Source organism: Myotis myotis, unplaced genomic scaffold, assembly GCF_014108235.1.
Source record: "Myotis myotis isolate mMyoMyo1 unplaced genomic scaffold, mMyoMyo1.p scaffold_m19_p_5, whole genome shotgun sequence".
NCBI classification, from domain to species: domain Eukaryota; kingdom Metazoa; phylum Chordata; class Mammalia; order Chiroptera; family Vespertilionidae; genus Myotis; species Myotis myotis.
The window spans coordinates 109,006,558-109,031,188 of NW_023416357.1; the positions used below are offsets into that span (position 1 = coordinate 109,006,558).

The following is a 24,631-nucleotide window of genomic DNA, read 5'->3' on the forward strand; positions in this document are numbered from 1 at the left end:
ATTAGCAAGACTCGAATAGCGATATTAAAATATTTCTTCTAATTAATTTCCTTTCAATGTGCACAAATCCATGCACTGAGACACTAGTAAGCACATAAGCAAAGATTTAGAGGTGAGAATAAAGACTGTATTTAAGAAACAGAGTAGCCCTAACCGGTTTGGCTCAGTGGATAGAGCGTCGGCCTGCGGACTGAAGGGTCCCAGGTTCGATTCCGGTCAAGGGCATGTACTGTGGTTGTGGGCACATCTCCAGTGGGGGGTGTGCAGGAGGCAGCTGATCGATGTTTCTCTCTCATCGATGTTTCAAACTCCCTGTCCCTCTCCCTTCCTCTCTGTAAAAAATCAATAAAATATATTAAAAAAACAAAAACAACAACAGAGTAGTACAGAGTAAATGTAAAAGTGTGGCTCAGTCCCATACACCAAACGATTGCTGGTTTGAGTCCCGGTCAGGGCACATGCCCAGGTGGCAGGCTGGATGCCTGATAGGGGGCATGCAGGAGGCAGCCTATCAATGTTCTGCTCTCACATCAATGCATCTCTCTCTATCCCTCTACCTTCCTCTCTCTCTAAAAAATGAATAAAAATTCTAAAAAGAAAGTAGTAACGCAGAGGAGCTAGAATGTACATCCATGTAGGAAAAAAAAGTAGGAGCTAAAGTTGGAAAGGTAAGCTACAGCCATATTGTGAAGACCCTTGAGTGCCTCTTGCTCTGTGGAAGATGCAGAGTGGTTCCTGGTACAAGCACACACAGTGAGTCAGGACTCTGAAGCTAGACTTCCTGGATTCAAGTGTCGGCTCTTCCACTTACCAGCTGAGTGACCTTGGGCAAGTTACTTAACTTCTCTGTATCACTGTGGAACTAATAACAGCACTTATCATTTATAGGGATGCTATGAGGATTAAATTACTTAATACATGTAAAGTGCCTGGTAAAGTATCATAAAAACAAATGCTATAGGAGTATTTGTAATTATTACTACAGTGGGGCCTTGACTTACGAGTTTAATTCGTTCCATGACGGAACTCGTAACTCAAATTACTCGTATGTCAAATCAATTGTGAACGAGTGAGACACGTGATGCTGGGCTGATGTTGTGGCGTTCACTGTGACGTTCGCTGGGACAACTAGCGGTGGGGTATCTGAAGCTGGCTCGTAACCCGAATTTTAGCTCGCAACTCAAAGCAAAAAATCGGCCGAGAGACGGCTCGTATCTCAAAAAACTCGTTAGTCGGGACACTCTTAAGTCAAGGCCCCACTGTATATTCATCCTTCAGAGAGATAAACTTAGCAGCAATGTATACATACGTATAGACTAGAATAGAAACTTCCCTGCCTTCTATACACTTTTACTCATGCCATTCAACCTTCAAGAACAAGCCTTCCTAATCACTTAAAACTCGTTATTAAGTATAACAACTATTAAGCTCAAATTTTACCTCCGCCTTAACCACCTGAGCAGAAAGTAGTTTCACCGCATATATGACACTTACTTCATATGTATACTAGTATAGCTTTACATTACCAAACACAAGTTCCTCAGAGAGAAAATACTTTTTCATTTGCTAAAATGCAGCCCTCAGAGTATTCAGTACAGTTCTTTAAAGACGACTTCAATAAGCATTTGTTGTGAGATTGTCTGGAATAATGTCCCATGGTATAGGGAATTCCTATGGGGAGATTTAAGGAATACTCATAGTAAATTAAAGATTTATTTTATCAAAATGAATAGCACTTCATAAGTGAAGTGTTCATAAATGAAATGGCCTTAGAGATTTCTGACTTTGAAGTTAGTGGTTTGACTAGCAGAACTAATCTGAATAAAGCCTATCTTTTTATATATATATATATTTTTTATTGATTAAGATATTACATATGTATCATTATCCCCACGTTACCCCCTACCCCCCCCCCCCCCCCCGCTCATGCCCTCACCCCCCTGTTGTCCGTGTCCATTGGTTAGGCCTATATGCTTACATATAAGTCCTTTGGTTGATCTTTCCCCCTTACCCCCACCCTCACCTACCTTCCCTCCAAGGCCTGACAGTCCAATCAATGCCTCTCCGTCTCTGGATCAGTCCTCGTTCATCAGTTTATGTTGTTCATTATATTCCACAAATGAGTGAGATCATGTGGTGTTTATCCTTCTCTGACTGGCTTATTTCACTTAGCATAATGCTCTCCAGTTCCATCCATGCTGTGGTAAATGGTAAGAGTTCCTTTTTCTTCTTCCTCTTCTTAAAGAATACCTTTCAGCATTTCATATAATGCTGGTTTGGTGGTGATGAACTCCTTTAGCTTTTTCTTATCTGTGAAGCTCTTTATCTGACCTTCAATTCTGAATGATAGCTTTGCTGGATAAAGTAATCTTGGTTGTAGGTTCTTGCTGTTCATCACTTTAAATATTTCTTGCCACTCCCTTCTGGCCTGCAAGGTTTCTGTTGAGAAATCAGCTGACAGTCGTATGGGTACTCCCTTGTAGGTAACTGACTGTCTTTCTCTTGCAGCTTTTAAGATTCTCTGTCTTTTGCTCTTGGCATTTTAATTATGATGTGTCTTGGTGTAGTCCTCTTTGGATTCCTTTTGTTTGGGGTTCTCTGAGCTTCCTGAAGTTGTAAGTCTATTTCTTTCACCAGGCAGGGGAAGTTTTCTGTCATTATTTCTTCAAATAGGTTTTCAATATCTTGCTCTCTCTCTTCTTCTGGTACCCCTATAATTCTGATGTTGGTACGCTTGAAGTTGTCCCAGAGGCTCCTTACACTATCTTCATATGTTTGGATTCTTTTTTCTTTTTTCTTTTTTGGTTGGGTATTTTTTGTTTCTTCGTATTTCAAATCTTTTACTTGATTCTTGGGATCCTCTTGTCTGCTGTTGGATCTCTGTATATTATTCTTTATTTCAGTCAGTGTATGCTTAATTTCTAGTTGGTCTTTTTTCATATCCTCCAGGGTCTCACTAAATTTATCGGCGGTTTCCATAAAATTCTTGAAAAACCTTATAAACGTGGCCTTGAACTCTATATCCAGTCATTTGCTGTCCTCCATTTCTGTCATTTGTGACCTGTTTCTTTGTCTCCACATTTTTTATGCTTCCGTGTGTTGGTAGAGTGGCTTTGTGTGGTAGGTGTCCTATAGGGCCCAGTGGCTCAGCCTCCCCAGTTACCTGAGGTGAACACCCCCTTGTGGGCTTTGTGCACAGTCTTGTTGTAGTTATGCCTTGGTTGTTGTAGGATCACTGGGAGGAATTGACCTCCAGGCAATTGGCAGTGAGAATCAGCTGTGTCTGCAGTGGGAGAACTTCTGTGCTGAAGACACCCTTCTGGGGCAAGACTTGCTTCAGTGGGGCTTTGGTGCTCACTGAGTATGACCCCTGAGTGTGTCCCTTATGAATCTGAGGAGTTGTAATCTGGATGGTCCCACTCTGACCACTGGGTACACTGGCTCTTGGATCTAAGGAGGTGCTAATTTAGCCTCTGTCTGAGGTTACCCAGCAGGAGCTAAGAAGAGAACTGCAGATTCCCCTTCCTTTTTTGGAGTTTGGAGGTGCCCAGATGAGGCCCAGCTGTGAAGCAATGCAAGCTGATGTGGGGCCTTGGGCCTTCTTTTGGATGTTCTGGGTCTCTCTGGCCCAGCTGCAATTTGTTAGGTAATTTTCAGGTTGCAAAGGGCCAGGGCATTCATATGCAAAAGCCTTTGCCGCAGTCTGGGTGGGGAGGGGTCTCAGGGAATGAAAGGGCGGAGCCAGCAGCTATGGCGAATCCTCAGCCCTGCCCTAAGGGGCCGCGCGCGTCTCAGTGTCCCAGTAATTGCTGCAAGCACCTCTGAGGGAAAGCCGCCCTCAGGTTCCGAGTTCTGCCTGCTGCCAGACAGTCCAGTTTCTCCCCGTATGAGTCCTGGGTCCCTAGAGACTTCCTGGAACCGGAGTTCAGAGCAGTTGGGAGCTTGTGACTCTCTCCCGATTCAAAAAGACAGCCGCATCCTCAGGTACCCGCCCCTTTCCGCACATGCTCGAGCCTCCGTACCTCTGCACTTTACTTCCGCAGCTCCTCTGAGTCTCAGTGTGCTTTTCTTTTTCCTTCTAGTTGTAGAATTTCCCCTCAGCCAGCCTTCCTGTAGTTCTGGATGATGTCCGTTTTGTCTTTTCGTTGTATTTTTGAAGTTGTTGTGGGAGGCAGCAATTTCCAGTTTTTACCTATGCCGCCATCTTTGTTTCTCTATCCTATCTTTTTTTTTTAATCCTCACCCAAGAATATGCTTTTTATTGACTTGAGAGAGAGGCAGGGAGGGAGAGGGGGTAAGGGGGAGAGAGAAAGAGAGAGTGAGAGAAAGAGAACGATCGATCAGTTCCTCCTATTTGGGCCAGACCCGGGATCAAACCCGCAACCTTTTGGTGTACAGGACAATGCTCTGACTGAGCCACCTGCCAGGGTGAACAAAGGCCCCCTCCCCTCTTTTTAAAAGAAGAACTTCTAGTATTATAGTTGAAAATGGACTCAACAGTGTCTCAGGTAAATAACTTACTGTGAATACACCACAAATGGAGAGACTAGTGAAATTTTGCTCTCCCATTTTCTTACTTGACCCAAGCAACTGCATTTTTCTTTACTCCTGTTTAATCTCTAATGATAGTAGTATATGGTCCCTAGTTGAATAGATCTATATTAGAAGTCAACAGCTGCCTTTTTGCTCAATATACACAACATCAAGTGTCAAAATGCCAAATGTGACCTTTTATTTATAGCAAAGCTAGTATGGAGACACACAAAAAAGTGTGTGTCTTTAATTTTCTTAATTAAAACAAAAACAAATAAAGAGCAACCACTATGCTGTACACCTAAAGCTAAAACAAAATAACAGAATGTCAATTATAATTAAAATTAAAAATTTTTAAAAATAAAAGGGAAGAAATAGAGCAGTGAATCAAAGAAATGTCAGTTTCCTGACTGAATTGGAGTCAAACAGAGAAACTTAACTGTACAAGTTGGTTGGTATATACTCACAAATACATTTAAATTTTATTAACAGGAATCCCCAAACCCATATGTTTCTTTATTTTGTCAACTCCAAAGCAATAAATCTCAAAGGAACATCACATCCTACCTGCTCATTTGGTAAGGCATATTTATTTGGTGAGGATTCTCTTCTCTGTTATTTGCAGCTAATGAGACATAGTAGAGTTTACGAAGGTATATTACTGAAGAGTGATTTTTATCCAGATATTTACTTTTAGGGACATTGATATTCAAAGACCCTTAGGTTCCCTTATGACTCTTATCAAACCTCTCTAGTATTTCAACAATAGCTTTTCTCAATATTACTTTTTCATCAGTCTGTGAATGAAATAATGTAGCCACTACACCCAACCCCTTGTTACTAACTGTATCAGCTTTTGTTAAGTATTACATTTTTTAGCAGTTAACTGTTAATTGTTACTTTGGCTGAGAATTCTAAGGAGTACTTGGGGGGAAAAATGCAAGTTTGATCCTGGGTCTGGCCCAAATAGGAGGAACTGATCGATTGTTCTCCAGAACTTGAAAATAAATCATTCTGACAAGGAAAAAAGATATGTCATGTTTACATAAATCATCATATAAATGTAAAGCTATAAATATGAAATTTATACCTATACTAGAGGCCCAGGGCACGAAATTTGTGCACGGGTAGGGTTCCTAGGACTGGCTGGCAATCAAGGCCAATCAGGGCCTTCCAGCTGCCACCCAGCCAGCAGCCTTCCTTTGTTCCGTGCGGCCCCCTGGTGGTCGGCACACATCATAGCGAGCGATTGAACTCCCAGTCTCCCGGTGGAACTCCCCAGGGGACACTCTGCATATTATCCTTTTATATATATATATATACTAGAGACCCCGTACACAAAAATTTGTGCACTTGGGAGGGTCCCTCAGCCCGGCCTGTGCCCTCTCGCAGTATGGGACCCCTCAGAGGATGACCACCTGCTGGCTTAGGCCTTCTCCCCAGGGGGATTGGGCCTAAGCTGGCAGTCAGACATCCCTCTGGCAGCACGGGAGCCCTCGGGGGATGTCCACTTGCCAGCAGGGAGCAGGCCTAGCTGCAGTCAGACATCCTTAGTGCTGCTGAGGAGGCGGGAAAGGCTCCCACCACCACCGCTGTACTGGCAGCCATCAGCCTGGTTTGTGGCTGAGCAAAGCTCCCCCTGTGGGAGTGCACTGACCACAAGGGGGCAGCTCCTGCATTGAGCGTGTGCCCCCTGGTGGTCAGTGTGTGTCATAGTGACCAGTGATTCCCAGTCACTCTGCTGTTAGGATCAATTTGCATATTACCCTTTTATTATATAGGATAGAGGCCTGGTGCATGGGTGGGGGCCGGCTGGTTTGCCCTGAAGGGTGTCCCGGATAAGGGTGGGGGTCCTGCTGGGGTGCCTGGCCAGCCTGGGTGAGGGGCTGAGGGCTGTTTTCAGACTGGCCACACCCCCTTCAGGGTGAGGGTCCCCGCTGGGGTGCCTGGCCAGCCTGGGTGAGGGGCTGAGGGCCCTTTTCAGGCTGGCCACACCCTCTTCAGGGTGAGGATCCCCGCTGGGGTGACTGACCAGTCTGGGTGAGGGGCTGATGGCTGTTTGCAGCCCAGTGGGGACCCTCACCCCATGAGGGTATGGCCATCCTAGGTGAGGGACTGATGGCTGTTTGCAGGCTGGCCACAGCCCCTTCAGGGTAGGGGTCCCCCCTGGGGTGCCTGGCCATCCTGGGTGAGGGGCTGATGGCTGTCTGCAGGCTGGCCACGCCCCCCACCAGGGACCCTTACCCCATGAGGGTGTGGCCATCTTGGGTGAGGGGCTGATGGCTGTTTTCAGGCTGGCCACAGCCCCCAGCCACCCAAGCTCCCAGTGGAGGCTGGCTGGAAGCAGGTATCTGGGATTTATTTGTCTTCTATAATTGAAACTTTGTTGCCTTTTGCGGAGGCCATAGCCAGCCAGAGCAGGCGGGAAGCTTGGCTTCCTCCATTGCCAGGGTAACTAAGCCTCCTGCTTGTTCCAGTTCCGTGGCTACCAGCTGCCAACTTGGTTGGGTTAATTTGCATATGGTTGCTCTGATTGGTGTTGGGCGTGGCTTGGGTGAAGCGAAGGTACGGTCAATTAGCATCTTTGTCTTTTATTAGTGTAGCTAGCTAGCTAGCTAGACAGATAGATAGATACTGTCACTGCTGTCACAGCATAACCTAATCTGAGTTATTTAGAGGATATAAAATATGGTAACTAAATAATTATCCATTCAAGTTGCATGATTTATACTCCTATTTATAATTCAACAATAACCATATCATAAACAGTAATACTGCATTATATCTAAACTTCCCCTAAAGGATTATGCAATGTGGCCCACTGTTTACACAAGCAATGAATTGGGATATGGAAAAAAAACACAAAAACTAATACAGCCCTAACCAGTTTGGCTCAGTGGATAGAGCATCAGCCTGCAGACTCAAGGGTCCCAGGTTTGATTCTGGTCAAGGGAATGTACCTTGGTTGTGGGCACATACCCAGTAGGGAATGTGCAGGAGGCAGCTGATCGATGTTTCTCTCGCATCGATGTTTCTAACTCTCTATCCCTCTCCTTTCCCCTCTGAAAAAGATCAATAAAATATATTTTAAAAAAACAACACCAAACAAATACAATTACATTACAGAAGATAATGACAACTAGAAGAAATGTTATTCCATAAGCAAAACCAAATTTAGCTGTGCTATTTTCCAAGTTTCTACAAAGAAACAACTATCTCATGTGTTTCAAACTTATTTTCAGTCTTTGAGGTGAGACTAGTTAAATGACTCTTGATACTCCAACTGTAAAGCTTAATACACCATTTGCTCTTACGTGTACTCCTTTAAAAATAATTTCTAAACTAAATGATTTACACAATTCACTGTGTTTATTTTACTCTTTAACTTATCGGAGAACAAAAAGTTGGGATCTGAATCTGCATTTATAATTGAAAGTACTGAAAGAAGGCTCTGACCAGTGCGTGTCAGTGGTTAGAGCGTTGGCCTGTACACTGGAGGGTATCGGGTTTAATTCCCAGGCAAGGGCACCTACCTGGGTTGCAGGTTTGATCCCCAGGTTGGCGGGGGTGGGGGCAAGGGCAGGAGGGGGGGAGGGGCAGGAGAGGGGAGATAGAATGTGAGGGAGGCAACCAATCATTCTCTCTCACATGAATGTTTCTCTTTCTCCCTCCCTCTCTTAAAAAATCAATATCCTCAGATGAGGATTAATAACAACAACAACGAAGTACTGAAAGAGGTATTAATTTAGTTTGATGATGTGATTTCTATTAATGAAAAAACCATCAACTGTAACCCTCCCAAGATTAATTACATGGCTAGTAAGTAGAACTAGGACTTCACTACAGTTGGTTTTACCCCAAAATCTGGGTGCCCTTTCCAGCATGCTAGGCCACCTTTCACTAAAGAAACCTCTTCAATCTGTTCCAGAAGCATAATCCCGATGCATTCCTGGGATCTGTTACTTATATGTGTCCCAATAGGTTTACATTACCACCACATTCCATCATAACTGACTTTTCAGTCTCTCTTCCCAGACTGGACCCAGCTGGGCTTCAGAAGTATTCAAATACACACACCCCATGTTGCCCGAAATCTCTTTTTAGAGCAAGGCAAGACACAGGTAAATAAATACAACAAATAATACAAAAGGGAAATGCTTTAAAATTCAGATATTTGATCTTTTATATAATAACTAGAGGCCCGGTGCACAAAAATTTGTGCACATGGCGGGGGGGGGGGTGGTCCCCTCAGCCCGGCCTGTGCCCTCTCACAGTCTGGGACCTCTCAGGGGATGACCACTTGCTGGCTTAGGCCTGCTCCCTGGGGGGATTGGGCCTAAGATGGCAATCAGACATCCCTCTGGCAGCCTGGCAGCCCGGCAGCCCTCGGGGGATGTCCACTTGCCAGCCGGGAGCAGGCCTAAACTGCAGTTGGACATCCTTAGTGCTGCTGAGGAGGCAGGAGAGGCTCCCACCACCACCGCTGTACTGGCAGCCATCAGCCTGGCTTGTGGCTGAGCAGAGCTCCTCCCATGTGAGAGCGCCCTGACCACGAGAGGACAACTCCTGCATTGAGCGTCTGCCCCCTGGTGGTCAGTGTGTGTCATAGTGACCAGTCATTCCCAGTCACTCTGCTGTTAGGGTCAGTTTGCATATTACCCTTTTACTATATAGGATAGAGGCCTGGTGCACGGGTCGGGGCCGGCTGGTTTGCCCTGAGGTGTCCCGGATCAGGGTGGGGGTCCCACTTGGGTGCCTGGCCAGCCTGGGTGAGGGGCTGAGGGCCATTTTCAGGCTGGTGGGTGACTGAAGCTCCCAACCTCTCCTTTTTTTCTTTTTCTTTTTTTTATTCTGGGATTTATTTACCTTCTATGGCTGTCACTGGAACTGAGAGCCGGCTTTAGCTCTGAGGCTCGGCTCCAGCTCTGAGACCTCGGCTGCTGAAAGCAGGTCTCTGGGTTTGTTTGGGTTCTATAATTGAAACACTGTTGCAGCTCCAGCTATGAAGCCCGGCTGGCTGAAAGCAGGTTTCTGGGGTTTGTTTAGCTTCTATAATTGCAACACTGTTTCTTAGAGTGCAGCTCAGAGGCCGACAGCGGCAGGCGGGGAACCTTGGCTTCCTCCATCAATGGAGCAAGCAAGCCTCCTGTTCGCTTCAGCTTCCTGGCTGCTGGCCGCCATCTTAGTTGGCAGTTAATTTGCATATCTCCCTGATTAGCCAATGGGAAGTGTGTTGGAGGTACGGTTAATTACCATGTTTGTCTATTATTAGATAGGATTATAACTAAGATTTGAGCACTTACTATGTATTAGACCATGTGCTAATTCCTAATTTTTATTTTCTCACAATCACCCTTTTAGATAAATAAGTCATCCTCACTTTATAGCTGAGAAATCAAATTACATGCCCCAAATCATAAAGTTCATAAAAAAGGAATCCAAGAAATCAAATCTAGGTAGGTATATCAGACTCCAAATCCCACAGGACCATTTTCTTCCATTGCAACTCCAATACAAACCCAGTATTTATCAGGAAAAGGAGTGAAACAACAACATTGCTTTAGACCACACTAAGCTCAACAGTGGAGGACTGATAGACTATGTGACTATTACTATGACAGCTTTGAAAGGGACTCTGGGAGCCAACTGACAAAGGATTCAAGAAGCTTAGTCAGGCTAATAAGTGCAACAGCAGTCATAACTCTGTAATTTCTTTTGATGCATTTCCTTCCTTTTAGTGATGTCCATTTACTTATGGCTTCTGTCCGTGTTCTTGGTCCCAAATTCCCCTTCTCCAAAACTTTTAGGCCTACTAAATTATACCCTTCATCCTGAAATGGCTACATCTCTGTTGATAACAGTAAAAAGAGATGACTTCTGAAAGTAACTGCGTGTTCAGGAAATCTAATCTTATGTTGGAAAATCTGGTCTATACTGATATATTTACAGTATCATGACAGATTTCAAGTTTAAGTATGTCTTGTGAACACTAAAAGAACACTGACTAGTCTCTGAATTTTTGGTCAAAGTTCTTAGTTGATATCTTTAACACTTTATTATTATGGAAAAGTGCTATTCTTGAAAGTAAAAGAAATTCTTGGCCCAAATGCTCATCAACTGATGAATGGATAAATAAAATGTGGTATAGCCATATTATATGGCAATAAATAAATACTGATACTTGCTATAATAGAGATGAATCTTGAAAACATTATGCTAGGGAACCAAGACGGCAGCATAGGTAAACACCTGTACTTGCTGCCTCTCACAACCACATCAGAATTACAACTAAAAGACAGAACAACTATCATCCAGAACTGCAGGAAAGCTGGCTGAGTGGAAGTTCTACAACTAAAGAGGTAAAGAAGAAAGCACATTGAAATTGGTAGAAGGTGTGGAGGCGTGGAACAGACTGGCACCTAGGTGCGCTGCTTTTTTAATCGGGAGGGAGATACAAACTCCCGCTTGCTCTGAACTCCAGTTCCAGGCCAGACTCGGGGGACCCACACCATTATGGGGAGAAACTGGACTGTCTGGCATCGGGACAGGAATTCAAGGGCAGCTTTTTTCAGAAGGACAACCAGAAGAAATGTTATTCCATAAACAAAACCAAATTTAGCTGTGCTATTTTCCAAGTTTCTACAAAGAAACAACTATCTCATGTGTTTCACAGTGGTCATTGTTCCTGCACGGGGAACTCTCAGGTGCAGGGCTGACTGGAAGGCATGGGTGATTGCTTGGCCCTGGTGATTCCCTGAGACCCCGCCCCACCCAATTTACAACCCCACCCAAGCTGTGAACAACAGCTTTTGCATATGAATGGCCTGTCCTTTCTCAGCCTAAAAACCTATGAAACAGGCAGCAGCTGGGTCAGGAAGCCCCAGAGCAATCAATCTGGCAGCCGCAGCCTGCCTTGCCACACAGCTGGGCCTCGTCTGGGCACTTCCAAACCCAATACAAACAAGAGTAATCTGCAGATCTCTCTGTAACTCCTGCTGGGCGACCACAGGCAGTGGCTGACTTTGCACCTCCTTGGAGATCCAAGAGCCAGTCTACCCAGTGGTCAGTGTGAGACCATTCAGATTACAACTCTTCACATCCAGAAGTGACACACTCAAGGGGCAGACTCAGTGAGCACCAAAGCCCCACTGAAGCAAGTCCTGCCCCATAAGGGTGTCTCCAGCACAGCAGCTCTTCCACTGTAGACACAGATGCTCCTCACAGCCAATTGGCCGGGAGGTCAATTCCTCCCAGTGATACCAACAGCAATCAAGGCTTAACTACAACAAGATTCTGCACACAGCCCACAAAGGGGTGCACCAAGAGTGTCCAGCTCAGGTGACTGGGGAGGTTGAGCCACTGGGCCCTATAGGACACCTACCACACAAGGCCACTCTATCAACTCAAGGATACAAAGATTCGACGTAGACTAGAAGATCCCAAGAATCAAGTCAAAGATTTGAAGTACAAGAAAGCAAAAAATACCCAACCAAAAGAGCAAAAAAGAAAAACGAATCCAAAAACATGAAGAGAGTGTAAGGAGCCTCTGGGACAACTTCAAACATATCAACATCCAAATTATGGGGGTGCCAGAAGAAGAGAGAGAGTAAGATATTGAAAACCTATTTGAAGAAATAATGACAGAAAACTTCCTTTATCTGGTGAAATAGACTCACAAGTCCAGGAAGCGCAGAGAACCCCAAACAAGAGGAATCCAAAGAGGATTAGAGTTTTTCCTTGAGAAAGTATATGCTTCTACAAGGTCAGTTCTTAAAGACTAAACATGGAAATTCTAGCAAAACACCCTGGGGGATTGGACTTGTTTGGAAAACAAGACACATCATAATTAAATGTCAAGGGCAAAAGACAAAGAGAGAATCTTAAAAGCAGCAAGAGAAAAACAGTTACCTACCTACAAGAAAGAACACATACGACTGTCAGCTGCTTTCTCAACAGAAACTAGGCAGGCCAGAAGGGAGTGGCAAGAAATATTCAAAGTGATGAATACCAGCAAGATTACTCTACCCAGCAAAGCTATCATTTAGAATTGAAAGTCAGATACAGAGCTTCACAGGTAAGAACAAGCTAAAGGAGTTCATCACCACCAAACCAGTCTTACATGAAATGCTGAAGGATATTCTTTAAGAAGAGGAAGAAACCCTGACCAGTTTGGCTCAGTGGATAGAGCGTCGGCCTGTGGACTGAAGGGTCCCAGGTTCGATACCGGTCAAGAGCATGTACCTTGATTGCGGGCACATATGCAGTGGAGAGTGTGCAGGAGGCAGCTGATCGATGTTTCTCTCTCATCGATGTTTCTAACTCTCTGTCCCTCTCCCTTCCTCTCTGTAAAAATTCAATTAAAAATATTTTTAAAAAAAGAAGAGGAAGAAGAAAAAGGTAAAGAAAAATTATGGAGAGAACCAAGATGGCGGCATAGGTTAACGCCGGAGTTTGCTGCTTTGAAAAACTACTTCAAAAGTGAAACCAAAAAACGGAAGGGACATCACCCAGAACCACAGGAACGCCGGCTGAGTGGAAGTCCTACAACTAGGAGGAAAGAGAAACGCATACGGACACTCAGAGGAGGCGCAGTGCTGAAGTCAAATTCTGAGGTGCGGAGTGCGCGGAGCGGGCTGGCGGTGGAGGGCGCGGTTGGCGTTTTCAATCGGGAGGGAGTCGCAGACTCTGAGCTCCAGATCCGGGCGAGTCTTTAGGGACCCAGACTCAAACGGGAGAAGCGGGACTGTCTGGCTTTGGTCAGAGCGAGTGCAGCTTTCTCTCTGAGCTTTGCAGCGGGTGCTGGGACTCTGAGAGGCAGAGCCCCTGGGGACAGGACTGAGAGCCGCCATAACTGCTCTCTCCAACCCACCCTGTTGATCCTGTGCGACCCGCCCCGCCCAAGCCCTGCACACAGGCATTTGCCGGATAGCCTCAGGCAAAGGCTAGATTAGCACCTCCCTAGAGGACAGAAGTTCTCTCACTGCTGACACAGCTGATTCTCATAGCCACCTGGCCTGGAGGTCAAACCCTCCCTGGAATTAGCTACAACAATCAAGATTTAACTATAAGACTGCGCACAAAGACCACTAGGGGGTGCACCAAGGAAGCATAACAAAATGCGGAGACAAAGAAACAGGACAAAATTGTCAATGGAAGATATAGAGTTCAGAACCACACTTTTAAGGTCTCTCAAGAACTGTTTAGAAGCCGCCGATAAACTTAATGAGATCTACAAGAAAACTAATGAGACCCTCGATCTTATATTGGGGAACCAGCTAGAAATTAAGCATACACGGACTGAAATAACGAATATTATACAGACTCCCGACAGCAGACCAGAGGAGCGCAAGAATCAAGTCAATGATTTGAAATGTGAGGAAGCAAAAAACACCCAACCGGAAAAGCAAAATGAAAAAAGAATCCAAAAATGCGAGGATAGTGTAAGGAGCCTCTGGGACAGCTTCAAGCGTACCAACATCAGAATTATAGGGGTGCCAGAAGATGAGAGAGAGCAAGATATTGAAAACCTATTTGAAGAAATAATGACAGAAAACTTCCCCCACCTGGTGAAAGAAATGGACTTACAGGTCCAAGAAGCGCGGAGAACCCCAAACAAAAGGAATCCAAAGAGGACCACACCAAGACACATCATCATTAAAATGCCAAGAGCAAAAGATAAAGAGAGACTCTTAAAAACAGCAAGAGAAAGAAACTCAGTTACCTACAAGGGAATACCCATACGACTGTCAGCTGATTTCTCAACAGAAACTTTGCAGGCCAGAAGGGAGTGGCAAGAAATATTCAAAGTGATGAATACCAAGAACCTACAACCAAGATTACTTTATCCAGCAAAGCTATCATTCAGAATTGAAGGTCAGATAAAGAGCTTCACAGATAAGGAAAAGCTAAAGGAGTTCATCACCACCAAACCAGGATTATATGAAATGCTGAAAGGTATCCTTTAAGAAGAGGAAGAGGAAGAAAAAGGTAAAGATACAATTTATGAACAACAAATATGCATCTATCAACAAGTGAATCTAAGAATCAAGTGAATAAATAATCTGATGAACAGAATGAACTGGTGATTATAATAGAATCAGGGACATAGAAAGGGAATGGACTGACTATTCTTGGGGGGGAAAGGGGTGTGGGAGATGCGGGAAGAGACTGGACAAAAATAGTGCACCTATGGATGAGGACAGTGGGTGGGGAGTGAGGGCGGAGGGTGGGGCAGGAACTGGGAGGAGGGGAGTTATGGGGGGAAAAAAAAAAGAGGAACAAATGCAATAATCTGAACAATAAAGATTTAATTAAAAAAAAAAAAAAAAAAAAAAAAAAAAAAGAAAAATTATGAACAACAAAGTGACAACAAAGACATTTCTATCAACAAGTGAATCTAAAAATCAAATGAATAAAAAATCTGATGAACAGAATAAATTGGTGAATGTAATAGAATCAGGGGCATGGAAAGGGAGCGGAATGACAATTCTTGGGGGGAAAGGGGCGTGAGGGATGCGGGAAGAGATTGGACAAAGAATTTACACCTATGGACGAGGCACGTGGGGGGGAGGGGCAAGGGTCTGGGATGGGGTGGGAACCGGGTGGAGGGGAGCTATGGGGGAGGAAAGAGGAACATCTGTAATAATCTGAACAATAAAGATTAAAAGAATAAATTAAAATAAAATTTAAAAATTTAAAATAATAAAGCACACTGAGTAAATGAAGCCAGTCACAAAGGACCACTTCTATAATAATAAAAGCGTAACATGCTAATTAGAATGGACATCCTTCTGGGCAACCTTCCAGAGAAAGCCGAAGCTGCGAGGGAAGCCTGGGTCCCGGGTGCCTGTTGGCAACCGGAGGAAAGCCCAGGTCCTGAGTGTCAGAGGGAAGCCAGTGCCTGCCAGGGCTGACCAGCAGACCCTGAGCAACAGATGAACAGATTACTCCAACACAGGTTTCTGTGTAAGAGAGGGCTAAGGGACTCTTTTACTTTAGTCATAAAAGCAGTCCTGTTCGTTTGCCTCGTTGGCTTTTATTGTAACAACAGCTTGAAGTCAAATTAATCTCTAGATACAATCAGCAGGGTAAGCGTCCTTGAGAAAGTATATGCTTCTACAAGGTCAGTTCTTAAAGACTAAACATAGAAATTCTAGCAAAACACCCTGGGGGATTGGACTTGTTTGGAAAAGTCAAGGCAGGGGCTGCCACCTTTGGCAAGGTCCCCTCCGAGGCCCCCAACCTTTCAGAGAATCTCCTTACAGACCTTCCAACCAAGTCCCATGCTTCCCCACAAGTGCCGGCAGCCGGGGGAAGGAAGGCCTACTCTTGCACGAATTTTGTGCATTGGGCCTCTAGTGTGGTATAATTCCATTTATATGAAACTAGAGGCCTGGTGCACAAATTGGTGCACAGGTGGGGTCCAGCTGGCCCACCCCAATCGGGGCCAATTGGCCGGGCCAGCTGGGGGGAGGGAACGCAGGAGGTTGGCCAGCCAGCCCCGCCCCTGATCAAAATGGGGGGCCTACTGGAGGTGGGGCCGGCTGGGGGGAGGGGCCTGGGGTGATTGGCGGACCGCCCCCGCCCGCTGGTCAAACTCCCGGTGGAGGGGACAATTTGCAAATTGCCCTTTTATTATATAAGATGCCCAGGATAGGCAAATTCACAGAGACAGATTGGTGGTTGACGAGGAGGTTGGAGGGATGGCTAAAGGACATAGGGTTTCTTTCTGGGGTACCAAAATGTTCTAAGATTGAGTGTGGTGATGATGGCACAACTCTATGGCCACTGAATTGCACACTTTTTTGTATTTTAGGATTATGTGAATTTTATCTCACTAAAGCTTGTTTAAAAAAGAAACTTTACTTTAAAAAAAGACTCAAAGGCCATTAAAGAAATCTTGTTAATACTTTTCAATATACAGTGGGGCCTTGATTTACTGGTGTCCCGACTAATGAGTTTTTTGAGATACCACCTGTCTCTCAGCTGATTTTTTGCATTGAGTGGATAGAGTAATTTGAGTTAAGGAGCTCCTTAACGAGCTCGGTCTTGGAATGAATTAAACTCGTAAGTCAAGGCCCCACTGTTAAGGAGAACACAATGTCAAGATTTTGCCATCTTAGTAACCAAATTCTGGCCTTTTCTACAAGTCATGTCCAAAGTGATTAACAAAACAATGTTCTAGATGGGTTGGCTTGTTTAACAACTGATGTTACACTAAAGCCCTTTCGTGATCATTGAAGTTGTCACAGTTCAGATGAAAAGGCTTATCTATATATATAAAGGTTAATATGCTAAGTGTCCCTCCTACTGTCTGACTGGTCGCTATGATGCACACTGACCACCAGGGAGCAGATGCTCAATGCAGGGGCTGCCAAGCTGCAGTGACTTGGCAGCGGCGATTCTCGGGTGACACACCCCGAAACCAGAGAAGAGGGAGCCAAATTCTTCGCAGGGCCGCACAATTCCACCTTCGGCCGTGGATTATGTTGTTGCTAGGGCACTGTTGGCCCCAAATCTAGTTTACTGCACACTTGCATTTGTGTTCCACACCCTGTATGACAGCAACTTTGCAGAGTGCCCTCTTTCACTCCGGGACCCCTCAGGGGATGTTGGAGAGCCCGTTTCAGCCCAATCCCTGCAGGCCAGGCTGAGGGACCCCATCTGCCGGAGGGACCCCACTCACTCCACTGACACTGGGGAGGGATCACAGGAGGTTGGCTTCAGGGTGTGTCCAGCATGTCTGGCCCATCTCTCCCAGTCCTGCCCGCTGGCCACCTTTTAATTAATTTCCTTTTGATGTGCATGAATCCATGCACCAGGTCACTAGTTAGTTAATAATTTGCTCGCATTTAATAAATAGGTTTGCATGGGTAGCTTGTAATTTTAATGTTTTGAACCAAGGACCTTCAATTTGTACGCCAGGATCTACTTGTAGCTCTTGAACTTTTTAAAAATCCTTATTAGAGGATATGTTTTTATTGATTTTAGAGAGAGAGGAAGGGGGAGGGGGAGAGAGAGAGAAACACTGATCAGTTGCCTCCCTTACACTCCCCGACTAGGGATCCAACCTGCAACCTTTTGGTGCACAGGACGATAGTCCAACCAACTAAGCCAGGGGTGGGCAAACTTTTTGACTCGAGGGCCACAATGGGTTCTTAAATTGGACCGGAGGGCTGGAACAAAAGCATGGATGGAGTGTTTGTGTGAACTAATATAAATTCAAAGTAAACATCATTACATAAAAGGGTACGGTCTTTTTTTTTTTTAGTTTTATTCATTTCAAATGGGCCGGATCCGGCCCGCGGGCCGTAGTTTGCCCACGGCTGAACTAAGCCACTCACAAGGGCTAGATCTTGAACTCTTATGTGCTAGATGTCAAGCATCACAGTCCCCTATCTGAGACTCGCCCAGATGTCCTGTGGAGAGGGTAGTAGGTAACAACATGGGAAATGACCTCCTCCCCAAGCACCCACCAATCTTTATACTTGAAAAGGAAAACAATTCCTCACAAAATGTCAACCATCTGGTTTCAAACAGATAACGCTTTCTTCCTATTTCTGATGGAAGTGTGGGGTGGGAAGGGAGTGTCCTGTATTCCTTTACTCAATGGTTCCCAGGTCAGGAGGAATGACTTCATGTGACTGGCAGTTTAGGATTAAAAAAACAACAACAAAACAAAACCTACGCCTATGTGGTCCAACTTTTTGCCCTTGGGACCAGTATACTGGAAATCTTATAAGGCAGGTCCCCAGTCTTGCCTGGGATTGGATCATTAAATCTGCTCATTTTTGAGGTCCAGTAAGAGGAAGCTGCTTGTCTACAGACAGTAACGCTTTGACTCCTATTTTATCCCCCCCCCCCCCAGTTAGTTCAGAATACAAGCAGGGAAGGGGGTAGCAGTCATTGAGACCCTTAAATACTCCAACATTCAGTCTAAGCAATTTTAAAAAGAACAAAAGTGAAAATAATTTCATGAATAAACAGACGGATGACAATGTGGGTAGAATAACCAATTCTAGAGATAAAATTTTTGATTAGATATAAGGGAGACGTGCCTTCGTGTACTGGAAACTTTGGGGAAGCATTTAGAAATCTTCATAAAGAACACTAAGCAAATCTGTCTAGGACAGTGGTTGGCAAACCGAGGCTCGCGAGCCACATGCGGCTCTTTGGCCCCTAGAGTGTGGCTCTTCCACAAAATACCACGTGCGGGCGCGCACGTACAGTGTGATTGAAACTTCGTGGCCCATGCGCAGAAGTCGGTTTTCGGCCTGGGCGAGTCTATTTTGAAGAAGTGGCGTTAGAAGAAGTGGGGGTACGTTCGCTGAGGTCGACCCCTCAGATTGAGGACGTTTTTAGCAAAGGCCAGTTTAGGAGTACCCTAATTAAGTTAATAACAATGTACCTACCTATATAGTTTAAGTTTAAAAAATTTGGCTCTCAAAAGAAATTTCAATCGTGCTGTTGATATTTGGCTCTGTTGACTAATGAGTTTGCCGGCCACTGTGCTAGGATAATATAGCCCTAAGTGGTCACTGAAATCCTTGCTGCGAAGGGATGATGCCTCAAAAGAAAGGCATCTCTAGATCATCCACAATTATCAGAAGAAGCTTTGCTTAACTGTCGATCTTGTTAAAATTAATTCAATAAAAATTTCTTTTTCACTAAAAATGTTTCTCTCTTTAGGGATAAGAAACCAGTGACAGTGAGGTTAATGGACTTATACAAAGCAAAGGACATCACATTAAGACTGAAACCCAAATCTCCTTCTTTCCCAATTCTGTAATCTGGAAATATTTCAGCCAGATTAATTAAAATTTAACCTCACTTAAGGCATGTATAAATAAGATCCAGGCAATAGTTCAATGAAGAGGTATTGTTTTCTTGAGATTTTTTTTTTTTAAATCCTCAACTGGAGAGAGAGAGAAACATCAATCGGTACCTCCCCTATGTGCCCCGACCAGGGATCGAACCTGCAACTTAGGTATGTGCCCTGACCAGAACCTGTGACCTTTTGGTGTACAGGATAATGCTCCAGCCAACTGAGCCACTATGGCCAGGGCCTAAAGAGGTATTTGAAGTGAGTTTTTGCAACACTGAAACTCAAACCTCATATGCAAAGCATTGATATGTGGAGAAAATGTGGAAATGAGTAGTTTACAGTGGCCAAAAATAAGCCTAGGAAATAAAATCATCACTATAAAATTGCTTCAAAAACAATAAAGCACTATATACTTGTAAAATGAAAAATATTGCCAAGTATGTTGAGTTCCTGCCACCAGAAGTAATTTGATCTCAGCACAGCAGAATTATGTAATTGTCATTACATTTACCTGCTAGTTTAGGTTTTCTATTACATTAGTAGAAACTGTTGTGAGTCCTTACTAAAGTGCTCTAACCATGTACTTTCTTTCCCCAGACATCCGCGTAATATCTATTTGTTTCATTATATCTTCAAAAATTTGTGCATAATCTACAAGCTATTAGAACAAGCTCAGGAAGTGTTACCATATACAGATGAAAATAAAAGGAATGTACTTTCTGATAAACAAATTAAAAACTCTATCAGAAGAAGCATGGTCCATAATCTTATGGCAATATAGTTTATGAGCTGCGATTTTAGAAAGTTATTCTCTAAGTTTTTTGAATATTTCATTCCCTTTTGTGATAGTTCAAATAGAATCTGAGAAGTAGAGAGACTAGAATAAGAAGATGAGAGACTGAAAGAGGAGGAACCATATGGGAATGAAGTGCAAAACCAAGAGAGAAGACAATTTATGTGACTTGTTATTCTTGATGTTTCCTTATTTCCAAGAACAAGTAACAAGTTCTGAGTTTTAATTTCAAAACTGGGATCCTGATATCTGTTTTTATAAGCTGTCACAGCAACACAACAATACCTAACTTTTTAAGAAAAAGAATAGTTTATTGATTTTCAGAGAGAAAGAGAAAGAGAAATATTGATGTGAGAGGGGGACATCGATAGACTGACTCCTGCATGCCCCTCCTAGGGATTGAGCTCACAACCTGGGCATGCACCCTGACCTGGTGTCAAACCAGCAACCTTTTGGTGCACAGACGATGTCCAACGAACTGAGTCACACCAGCGAGGGCAATGACACTTAACGTTTACTGAGCACTTACATGTGTCAGGTACTGTTTTAAATGTTTTACATGCATTAACTCAATTAATCACAAAAACCCAATGACATGGGTACGATTATTATTCCTATTTTATGGAGGAAGGAGAGGCTAAGTATCTTGCCCAAAGTCACAGAACTAGGAAGTGATGAAGTTCAGATTAGAATCCTAAAGCTTTGCCTTAGTAATTCACTGCAGTGGTTCTCCAACTACATTCTGCAGAATCTTTTGGCTCCAGAATTCTACTTTCAAAATACTTTGTCCATTCAAAAAAATCACAGGAAATCCCAGCAGGTGTGGCTCAGTGGTTGAGCGTTGATATATGTACCAGGAGGTCACATGCCAGAGTTGTGAGCTCCATCCCTAGTGGGGGGTGTGCAGGAGGCAGCTGATCAATGATTCTCTCATCATTGATGCTTGTATCTCTCCCTCCTCCTTCCTCTCTGAAATCAACAAAGCCCTAACCGGTTTAGCTCAGTGGATAGAGCATCGGCCTGCGGACTGAAGGGTCCCAGGTTCGCTTCCGGTCAAGGGCATGTACTGTGGTTGCGGGCACATCCCCAGTGGGGGGTGTGCAGGAGGCAGCTGATTGATGTTTCTCTCTCTCATTGATGTTTCTAACTCTCTATCCCTCTCTCTTCCTCTCTGTAAAAAATCAATAAAATATATTTTAAAAAAACAAAACAATAAAAAACACAAAAACTTCAATACTGTATGTAATGCACCAAAGGGGACCAATACAACTTTTTGCTGCAAGGTTAAGTCACTTTTGTGCAGATCTTAGAATAAAGTTAGTCCTGTCACTTCTCAGGTCTTACTTGAACTTCCTGTAAATGTTTCATGGATTTGGAAGGTGTAACTCTGAACTGATTTTTTTTTTTTTAATATGGAACGCTTCACGAATTTGCATGTCATCCTTGCGCAGGGGCCATGCTAATCTTCTCTGTATCGTTCCAATTTTAGTATATGTGCTGCCGAAGCGAGCACGATTTTTTATTTTTTTTTAATTCAAGCCTACCTCTGCTTCCTCAGGTCAAAGGAGCACACAAACTCAATCAAACACCAGGTAAAGTTCAGGTACATCTTATCACAGTGCAAGAGCAAAGGAGTGAACAAATGCACATATCCCATTTATTTTAAGTTCTGGGAGCTTATTGTCTGACATAGTTAAGAAATGTGGGTTGTTTAAGATTTTGAAATATTTCCTCTGTCCCTATCTCCTATTATTCATTCCTCTTTCTAGCTACAGAACATGGTATTCTGAGATGGCAAGGAAAACTGTTAGGAAAAAAAAAAATCATCTCTTTTACCCCACTTCGGCCACACATTCTCAATGTCACGCCCTGGACCATGTGTCCACAATCTCCTGCCCTTCCACTTAGCTGTACTGACCATTCCCAGTCAGGTCTTTGATTCCACTGGGTCCACTCTTCCTTATACTGTTTGCTATTCATTGACCAATCCACTGCTCTTTCCTTTATTCACTTTTATTTACTCTTTACCCAGCAAGAGTCCATGAGCCAGCATGATGATATTCTGACCAACACCCTGACTACCTTTGCTGCACTGTCATTTTGTTCCAGGTAGCTGGCAAACCCCAACCCTGAATGAAGCCTTCTGTTGGCTTGCACCGCACACTGGTACCCAAGTAGCTGAGCACTCCTGGAGAAGGTCGACAGGCAGATGCGTTATCACACCACATGGCCACCGCCTTCTCTGAGGCTTCCACATGCTAGGCAATCCTACCATGTCACCGGATGGCGTGCTCCCTTGCCAAGTATTCACTTATTTCCAACATTTCAGCTTACTTCAAACCTTGGACTTCTGTTCCTCCCATCTCCATAGCAACTCACAGCAGAAGACTTAGCCTACTAACCTGAAGGGGCTGCACCCATCCTCTTGAGCGTAACAGAGGGGCTACATACCCTTTCCCACTGCTCTGAATGCTGCCCTTTTCCACCTTCTCAGGATGTTATGCTGTTACTTATCTTTCTTCTCCTGTATAGATAATAGTTCCCTTTCAACTATCTAGCTTTCTCAATGGATTATTTAGTCTATTTTATACTTTGGAATTCCACCTGAAATTTCTTTGCGAGGAGGATCTCTTCTGCTAAAACAGTGAAACTTCTTTGTCCTTAAAAACATAAAGCTCCAAAGAAAGTCCCATAAAAGGAGTCCTGCATATATAATTAGGGCAACAACAAGAACAGGTCATGAACTGATGTCACACATATAACTGTGCAAACTAGTAATGCTGATGTTGCCAACATTTTCAGAAATAAAACTCATAGTTTCACCAAACTTTAAATCACTGCGATATTATATATGCTTTACAATTTTTTACAAATTGACGTATAACAATGGGTATGTTTAAGGTGTACAATGTGTTGATTTCATACATTTATCTACTGCAATAGGATCACCACCTATCATTAGCTAACACCTCGATCACCTTACATAATAGATAGTATACTTTACAATTAAGAACTGTGCTAAAACTGTATAGGCAAAGGGGAGCAGAGTGTTATCTTAATAACCAGTAAGTCTGACAGCATGATTTTATGTTACTAGGTCTAGAAGAGGGAGAGAGGGTGGGAGGAGAAAGCAACAAATGTCCCAGCTACATCCTTTTTGAAGAACTAAAAATATTGCAGGATAAACAGAGAACCGTAAGTAATACTTAACAAGTAGTTTGACAGCACAGTGATACATTTTTAAGAGCAATTACTCACGGAAGGCACCTGACATTCCTAACCCCCAATATTCCCTTCGCCTGGCATGAGCAAGCAGCTGGAAACCGCGCGGGCATGCACCTGCGACATCCGTCTGAAGAAGGTGCCGCCTCGGTCCGCCAGCGCCGGCTCCGCGGTCCGCAGGCACCGCCGCTGCGCCGAGCTGCCTGCCGCTCGGGTGTACCGTATTATTTAACTCGGTGATGCTATTAAGATCTCTAAAGCGCTTCTGCGATGCGCTGAAATGAAAGATGCTCCATAAAATGAAGTTTATTAATAGTAGGCTTATAGCTCCCGGGCCTAAAATAAAGCCAAATTATAACCACAGAGACCTCAAAGGGAAAATCGGGAGCCACAAACATCGCCGCCGCTGCCAAGGGGGCCGGGGCTGGGCGGGGAGCGGAGGGGTCCCCCCGGCGCCCACTCCCCGCCCCGGGCCGGCGACCGGCCTCTGCCGCCACCGCTCCCCGCCGCTTCCTCGGGTAGAGGTGGGCCTGGCGCCCCGGGTCCCTCCTCGCCACAGGCAGCCTCTCCGGCCCAGCCTCCCCGCAGCTTTAGGATTCCTTCGCCGGTGCCTCCGTTTCCTCCAAACCGCTTTCTTCCCGTTTCCAACTTGGACTTTTTTTAAAAAAACCAGAACGAAGCTTGTTCCCCCGCGGCCCCTCACGTCGGGGGACTGTCTCCCCTCACCCTGCTTCCCGGTCCGGGACCCGCCAGCCCAGCCCGGGTCTCCGCGCCCGGGCCGCTCTCCTCCGCCGGCCCCTCCTCGCCCCCGCCCCCGCGCGCCCGCCGCTCACCCGCGGACTCCCCGGTGTTGATCCAGTCGGGGTTGGCGATGCTGGCGATGGCGAAGATATCGGCGGCGAGAAAGAGACATCCTGAGATGATGGTCAGTTTATCCATCTCCCCGCCCCGCTCCCCCCACCCCCCGAGCCCCGGGCAGGCCGCGGCCTCACGCCTCGCGCCCCATGGGCCGCCGCCGGGGCCCGGAGTCCCCGCGCCGCTCGCGCCCTCCGCGCGCCCGGGACCAGCAGCCGCGGCGCGGCCCGCACAGCCGGATCCGCCGCCCGCCCCGGAAGTGCTCGGCGCGCCTGCCCCTCACCCGGAAGCGAAGCCGCGAGGCGGGTCCCGCCGCGTTCTCTGGCCTGGGGCGCCCGGGCCGCCGCGCTCTCTTGCCGGGAACAGTCACATGCCCTCGGCGTAAGTGACCTCTGGTTACGAGA

At 45.1% G+C, this 24,631-nt stretch overlaps 1 protein-coding gene and 1 non-coding gene across 5 annotated transcripts in view; both read right to left on the reverse strand.

Moving 5' to 3' along the window:
- Positions 1 to 24,482, reverse strand: part of MOSMO (modulator of smoothened) — a 63,969-nt gene extending 39,487 nt beyond the window's left edge. The window contains exons 1-2 of one of the 4 annotated variants that reach the window (XM_036308692.1): positions 24,206 to 24,351; positions 23,490 to 23,647 (exon numbers count right to left, since the gene is read on the reverse strand). In XM_036308692.1, the coding sequence (XP_036164585.1) occupies positions 23,490 to 23,647; positions 24,206 to 24,285 (238 nt within the window). In that variant the 5' untranslated portion in view covers positions 24,286 to 24,351. Of the gene's footprint in view, positions 1 to 23,408; positions 23,648 to 24,205 lie in introns of all 4 variants that reach the window. The other 3 variants (XM_036308691.1, XM_036308693.1, XM_036308694.1) reach the window with 3 other exon arrangements.
- LOC118657111 lies at positions 21,557 to 21,663 on the reverse strand. The gene has a single exon (XR_004967850.1). It is a non-coding gene; the product is annotated as a U6 spliceosomal RNA (small nuclear RNA).
- Positions 24,483 to 24,631: the final 149 nt, after the last annotated feature.